The sequence below is a fragment of the Coregonus lavaretus genome (assembly GCF_964263955.1).
Source record: "Coregonus lavaretus genome assembly, contig: HAP1_SCAFFOLD_7249, whole genome shotgun sequence".
NCBI classification, from domain to species: Eukaryota; Metazoa; Chordata; class Actinopteri; order Salmoniformes; family Salmonidae; genus Coregonus; species Coregonus lavaretus.
In genome coordinates, this window is record NW_028158251.1 from 20001 (window position 1) to 27903 (window position 7903).

At 52.6% G+C, this 7903-nt stretch overlaps 1 protein-coding gene across 1 annotated transcript in view; it reads right to left on the minus strand.

Moving 5' to 3' along the window:
* The window catches only part of LOC311124249 (pyruvate dehydrogenase phosphatase regulatory subunit, mitochondrial-like), a gene marked incomplete at its 3' end in the record, with an annotated part of 14291 nt that extends 11321 nt beyond the window's left edge, over window positions 1–2970 (minus strand). The window contains exons 1-2 of the mRNA XM_084198424.1: window positions 2292–2970; window positions 145–269 (exon numbers count right to left, since the gene is read on the minus strand). Of these exons, the coding sequence (XP_084054550.1) occupies window positions 145–269; window positions 2292–2644 (478 nt within the window). The remainder of the gene's footprint in view (window positions 1–144; window positions 270–2291) is intronic.
* Between the last annotated feature and the right edge of the window lie 4933 nt (window positions 2971–7903).

The following is a 7903-nucleotide window of genomic DNA, read 5'->3' on the forward strand; positions in this document are numbered from 1 at the left end:
TGTGGCCAGTACTCCACTCACGCATGACCTCCATGACTCTGTCTGTGTGTGTGTGTGTGTGTGTGTGTGTGTGTGTGTGTGTGTGTGTGTGTGTGTGTGTGTGTGTGTGTGTGTGTGTGTGTGTGTGGCCAGTACTCCACTCACGCATGACCTCCATGACCCTGTGTCGGAGGAAGGTTCGGCTGCTCTGAAGGTTGCCAAAGCGTTTGATGTCAAGCGGCCAGACATTAGCCGTGGGGTAACCATACGTCATCCACTCTGCAAGGTACCTGAAGACAGAAAACACTGGTTTGATCCAGTTCATTTAGCCCACCACTATACCCTAACCTCTAACCCTAACAGACAGAAAACACTGGTTTGATCCAGTTCATTTAGCCCACCTCTATACCCTGACCTCTACCCCTAACAGACAGCACAGTGGAGTGATAAGTATGACCTCAATCACTATACCCTAACCTCTAACCCTGACAGACAGGACAGTGGAGTGATAAGTATGACCTCAATCACTATACCCTAACCTCTCACCCTAACAGACAGGACAGTGGAGTGATAAGTATGACCTCAATCATAAACATTATTCCACTACTACATCAACCAGATTAGGGTTGTCACGATACTACGTCTACGATGCTACGATGCTACGGCTACGATACCACGTCTACGATACTAAGATACTATGTCTACAATGCTACGTCTACGATACCACGTCTACGATGCTACGTCTACGATACTACGATGCTACGATACAACGTCTACGATACTAAGATACTACGGCTACGATACCACGATGCTACGTCTACAATACTACGTCTACGATACTACGATGCTACGATACAACGTCTACGATACTAAGATACTACGGCTACGATACCACGATGCTACGTCTACAATACTACGTCTACGATACTACGATGCTACGTCTACAATACTACGATGCTACGTCTACAATACTACGGCTACGATACCACGATGCTACGTCTACAATACTACGATGCTACGTCTACAATACTACGGCTACGATACCACGATGCTACGTCTACAATACTACGTCTACGATACTACGATACTACGTCTACGATACTACGTCTACGATACCACGATGCTACGTCTACAATACTACGTCTACGATACTACGTCTACGATACTACGTCTAAGATACTACGTCTACGATACCGCGATGCTACGTCTACGATACTACGTCTACGATACTATGTCTACGATACTACGATGCTACGTCTACGATACTAAGATACTACGATGCTACGTCTACGATACTACGTCTACGATACTACGTCTACGATACCACGATGCTATGTCTACGATACTACGTCTACGATACTATGTCTACGATACTACGTCTAAGATACTACGTCTACGATACCGCGATGCTACGTCTACGATACTACGTCTACGATACTATGTCTACGATACTACGATGCTACGTCTACGATACTAAGATACTACGATGCTATGTCTACGATACTACGTCTACGATACTAAGATACTACGTCTACGATACCACGATGCTATGTCTACGATACTACGTCTACGATACTAAGATACTACGTCTACGATACCACGTCTACGATACCACGATACTACGTCTACAATACTACGATACTACGTTTACGAAACTAAGATACTACGTCTATGATAGAAAGATACTACGATACTAAGATCGGGCATAAAATTCACTTTTTGGTACACCAGCCACTGTGGCAGGTAGATTAAAAAATCTACCAGCCACTCACTATTCTTTACCAGTCAAAATATTATTTTGTAACTAACGTGGTATATTGTTTAATTTCATTTTAACCAACATTTTCACAGATGAGACAAAAATGTTGAGTAAGATATTACGTCTACGATACTACGTCTACGATAGTAAGACACTATGTCTACGATACTACGTCTACGATACTACGTCTAGGATAATAAGATACTACGTCTACGATACTACGTCTACGATAGTAAGACATTACGTCTACGATACTACGTCTACGATAGTAAGATACTACGTCTACGATACTACGTCTACGATACTACGTCTAGGATAATAAGATACTACGTCTACGATACTACGTCTACTATAGTAAAATACTACGATACTCCATGTTCCATGGGGAGAACATGGAACAGACTAATAATAGGTTGGTTGTAACATTAGGACCGTTTTCATCAACAAATGAAGTCCTTAAATCTTCATGTTTTGTTTGCCATGATACGTCTGAGTATTGCCATATCATGACAACCCTGAAGCACGTGTCCTGTAGATGTACTGTTGTTCTTACTTTCCTGCTCCGCCAGCGAAGGCCAGGCCAGAGGCGTTCATTCCAGCCAGGACGAAGTAGCCGTGTACCCCCGGTGTCTCCCCCATCAGACAGCGCATGTCTGGGGTGAACGACTCAGGACAGTTAACCAGCTGCTGGATCTCACACACCTCTATCTCTGGCATCCTCCTCAACAGGGCTGACAGCATGGGTTCTACAGGGGGGGGTGAGAGGGGGTTAGGTAGAGAAACACCTCTATCTCTGGCATCCTCCTCAACAGGGCTGACAGCATGGGTTCTACGGGGGGGGTGAGAGGGGGTTAGGTAGAGAAACACCTCTAGCTCTGGCATCCTCCTCAACAGGGCTGACAGCATGGGTTCTACAGGGGGGGGTGAGAGGGGGTTAGGTAGAGAAACACCTCTATCTCTGGCATCCTCCTCAACAGGGCTGACAGCATGGGTTCTACGGGGGGGGGTGAGAGGGGGTTAGGTAGAGAAACACCTCTAGCTCTGGCATCCTCCTCAACAGGGCTGACAGCATGGGTTCTACAGGGGGGGGGGGGGGTGTGAGAGGGGGTTAGGGTTAGGTAGAGAAACACCTCTAGCTCTGGCATCCTCCTCAACAGGGCTGACAGCATGGGTTCTACAGGGGGGGGGGTGAGAGGGGGTTAGGTAGAGAAACACCTCTATCTCTGGCATCCTCCTCAACAGGGCTGACAGCATGGGTTCTACAGGGGGGGGTGAGAGGGGGTTAGGGTTAGGTAGAGAAACACCTCTATCTCTGGCATCCTCCTCAACAGGGCTGACAGCATGGGTTCTACAGGGGGGGGTGAGAGGGGGTTAGGTAGAGAAACACCTCTAGCTCTGGCATCCTCCTCAACAGGGCTGACAGCATGGGTTCTACAGGGGGGGTGAGAGGGGGTTAGGTAGAGAAACACCTCTAGCTCTGGCATCCTCCTCAACAGGGCTGACAGCATGGGTTCTACAGGTGGGGGTGAGAGGGGGTTAGGTAGAGAAACACCTCTAGCTCTGGCATCCTCCTCAACAGGGCTGACAGCATGGGTTCTACAGGGGGGGGTGAGAGGGGGTTAGGTAGAGAAACACCTCTAGCTCTGGCATCCTCCTCAACAGGGCTGACAGCATGGGTTCTACAGGGGGGGGTGAGAGGGGGTTAGGTAGAGAAACACCTCTAGCTCTGGCATCCTCCTCAACAGGGCTGACAGCATGGGTTCTACAGGGGGGTGAGAGGGGGTTAGGTAGAGAAACACCTCTAGCTCTGGCATCCTCCTCAACAGGGCTGACAGCATGGGTTCTACAGGGGGGGTGAGAGGGGGTTAGGGTTAGGTAGAGAAACACCTCTATCTCTGGCATCCTCCTCAACAGGGCTGACAGCATGGGTTCTACAGGGGGGGGGGGGTGAGAGGGGGTTAGGTAGAGAAACACCTCTAGCTCTGGCATCCTCCTCAACAGGGCTGACAGCATGGGTTCTACAGGGGGGGGTGAGAGGGGGTTAGGTAGAGAAACACCTCTATCTCTGGCATCCTCCTCAACAGGGCTGACAGCATGGGTTCTACAGGGGGGGGTGAGAGGGGGGTTAGGTAGAGAAACACCTCTAGCTCTGGCATCCTCCTCAACAGGGCTGACAGCATGGGTTCTACAGGGGGGGTGAGAGGGGGTTAGGGTTAGGTAGAGAAACACCTCTAGCTCTGGCATCCTCCTCAACAGGGCTGACAGCATGGGTTCTACAGGGGGGGGTGAGAGGGGGTTAGGTAGAGAAACACCTCTAGCTCTGGCATCCTCCTCAACAGGGCTGACAGCATGGGTTCTACAGGGGGTGGGGAGAGGGGGTTAGGTAGAGAAACACCTCTAGCTCTGGCATCCTCCTCAACAGGGCTGACAGCATGGGTTCTACAGGGGGGGGTGAGAGGGGGTTAGGTAGAGAAACACCTCTAGCTCTGGCATCCTCCTCAACAGGGCTGACAGCATGGGTTCTACAGGGGGGGGTGAGAGGGGGTTAGGTAGAGAAACACCTCTATCTCTGGCATCCTCCTCAACAGGGCTGACAGCATGGGTTCTACGGGGGGGGTGAGAGGGGGTTAGGTAGAGAAACACCTCTAGCTCTGGCATCCTCCTCAACAGGGCTGACAGCATGGGTTCTACAGGGGGGGGTGAGAGGGGGTTAGGGTTAGGTAGAGAAACACCTCTATCTCTGGCATCCTCCTCAACAGGGCTGACAGCATGGGTTCTACAGGGGGGGGGGGGTGAGAGGGGGTTAGGTAGAGAAACACCTCTAGCTCTGGCATCCTCCTCAACAGGGCTGACAGCATGGGTTCTACAGGGGGGGGTGAGAGGGGGTTAGGTAGAGAAACACCTCTAGCTCTGGCATCCTCCTCAACAGGGCTGACAGCATGGGTTCTACAGGGGGGGGTGAGAGGGGGTTAGGTAGAGAAACACCTCTAGCTCTGGCATCCTCCTCAACAGGGCTGACAGCATGGGTTCTACAGGGGGGGTGAGAGGGGGTTAGGGTTAGGTAGAGAAACACCTCTATCTCTGGCATCCTCCTCAACAGGGCTGACAGCATGGGTTCTACAGGGGGGGGTGAGAGGGGGTTAGGTAGAGAAACACCTCTATCTCTGGCATCCTCCTCAACAGGGCTGACAGCATGGGTTCTACAGGGGGGGGTGAGAGGGGGTTAGGGTTAGGTAGAGAAACACCTCTATCTCTGGCATCCTCCTCAACAGGGCTGACAGCATGGGTTCTACAGGGGGGGGGGTGAGAGGGGGTTAGGTAGAGAAACACCTCTATCTCTGGCATCCTCCTCAACAGGGCTGACAGCATGGGTTCTACAGGGGGGTGAGAGGGGGTTAGGTAGAGAAACACCTCTATCTCTGGCATCCTCCTCAACAGGGCTGACAGCATGGGTTCTACAGGGGGGTGAGAGGGGGTTAGGTAGAGAAACACCTCTAGCTCTGGCATCCTCCTCAACAGGGCTGACAGCATGGGTTCTACGGGGGGGGTGAGAGGGGGTTAGGTAGAGAAACACCTCTAGCTCTGGCATCCTCCTCAACAGGGCTGACAGCATGGGTTCTACAGGGGGGGGTGAGAGGGGGTTAGGTAGAGAAACACCTCTATCTCTGGCATCCTCCTCAACAGGGCTGACAGCATGGGTTCTACAGGGGGGGGTGAGAGGGGGTTAGGTAGAGAAACACCTCTATCTCTGGCATCCTCCTCAACAGGGCTGACAGCATGGGTTCTACAGGGGGGGGGTGAGAGGGGGTTAGGGTTAGGTAGAGAAACACCTCTAGCTCTGGCATCCTCCTCAACAGGGCTGACAGCATGGGTTCTACAGGGGGGGGGAGAGGGGGTTAGGTAGAGAAACACCTCTATCTCTGGCATCCTCCTCAACAGGGCTGACAGCATGGGTTCTACAGGGGGGGGGTGAGAGGGGGTTAGGGTTAGGTAGAGAAACATGCCTCCAGCACCACCATCCTCCTCAACAGGGCTGACAGCATGGGTTCTACAGGGGGGGTTGAGAGGGGGTTAGGTAGAGAAACACCTCTATCTCTGGCATCCTCCTCAACAGGGCTGACAGCATGGGTTCTACAGGGGGGGGGTGAGAGGGGGTTAGGTAGAGAAACACCTCTATCTCTGGCATCCTCCTCAACAGGGCTGACAGCATGGGTTCTACAGGGGGGGGTGAGAGGGGGTTAGGTAGAGAAACACCTCTAGCTCTGGCATCCTCCTCAACAGGGCTGACAGCATGGGTTCTACAGGGGGGGGTGAGAGGGGGTTAGGGTTAGGTAGAGAAACACCTCTATCTCTGGCATCCTCCTCAACAGGGCTGACAGCATGGGTTCTACAGGGGGGGGTGAGAGGGGGTTAGGTAGAGAAACACCTCTAGCTCTGGCATCCTCCTCAACAGGGCTGACAGCATGGGTTCTACAGGGGGGGGTGAGAGGGGGTTAGGTAGAGAAACACCTCTAGCTCTGGCATCCTCCTCAACAGGGCTGACAGCATGGGTTTCTACAGGGGGGGGTGAGAGGGGGTTAGGTAGAGAAACACCTCTAGCTCTGGCATCCTCCTCAACAGGGCTGACAGCATGGGTTCTACAGGGGGGGGTGAGAGGGGGTTAGGTAGAGAAACACCTCTAGCTCTGGCATCCTCCTCAACAGGGCTGACAGGCATGGGTTCTACAGGGGGGGGGTGAGAGGGGGTTAGGTAGAGAAAACACCTCTAGCTCTGGCATCCTCCTCAACAGGGCTGACAGCATGGGTTCTACAGGGGGGGGTGAGAGGGGGTTAGGTAGAGAAACACCTCTAGCTCTGGCATCCTCCTCAACAGGGCTGACAGCATGGGTTCTACAGGGGGGGGTGAGAGGGGGTTAGGTAGAGAAACACCTCTATCTCTGGCATCCTCCTCAACAGGGCTGACAGCATGGGTTCTACCAGGGGGGGGGGTGAGAGGGGTTAGGTAGAGAAACACCTCTATCTCTGGCATCCTCCTCAACAGGGCTGACAGCATGGGTTCTACAGGGGGGTGAGGAGGGGGTTAGGTAGAGAAACACCTCTAGCTCTGGCATCCTCCTCAACAGGGCTGACAGCATGGGTTCTACAGGGGGGGGTGAGAGGGGGTTAGGGTTAGGTAGAGAAACACCTCTAGCTCTGGCATCCTCCTCAACAGGGCTGACAGCATGGGTTCTACAGGGGGGGGTGAGAAGGGGGTTAGGGTTAGGTAGAGAAACACCTCTAGCTCTGGCATCCTCCTCAACAGGGCTGACAGCATGGGTTCTACAGGGGGGGGTGAGAGGGGGTTAGGGTTAGGTAGAGAAACACCTCTATCTCTGGCATCCTCCTCAACAGGGCTGACAGCATGGTTCTACAGGGGGGGTGAGAGGGGGGTTAGGTAGAGAAACACCTCTAGCTCTGGCATCCCTCCTCAACATGGGCTGACAGGGAGGAGACAGAAAGAGAGAGAGAGGCAGAGACAGAGACAGAAAGAGAGCGAGAGACAGAGAGAGACAGAGAGAGAGACAGAGAGACAGAGAGAGAGAGGAGACAGAGACAGCGAGAGACAGAGAGCGAGACAGAGAGCGAGGACAGAGACAGAGAGAGAGACAGAGAGAGAGACAGAGACAGAGACAGAGACAGAGAGAGAGAGAGAGAGAGAGAGAGAGAGAGAGAGAGAGAGAGAGAGAGACAGAGAGAGCGAGAGACAGAGAGAGAGACAGAGAGAGAGACAGAGAGAGAGACAGAGAGAGAGAGAGAGACAGAGAGAGAGACAGAGAGAGAGACAGAGAGAGAGAGAGAGAGAGAGAGAGAGAGACAGAGAGAGAGAGAGACAGAGAGACAGAGAGACAGAGAGAGAGAGAGAGAGAGAGAGAGAGAGAGAGAGAGAGAGAGAGAGAGAGAGAGAGACAGAGAGACAGAGAGACAGAGAGACAGAGAGACAGAGACAGAGAGCGAGACAGAGACAGAGACAGCGAGAGACAGAGAGCGAGACAGAGACAGCGAGAGGGACAGAGAGAGAGACAGAGAGACAGAGAGAGAGAGAGAGAGAGAGAGAGAGACAGAGACAGAGACAGAGAGAGAGAGAGAGAGAGAGAGAGAGAGAGAGAGAGATCAAGAGAGAGAGACA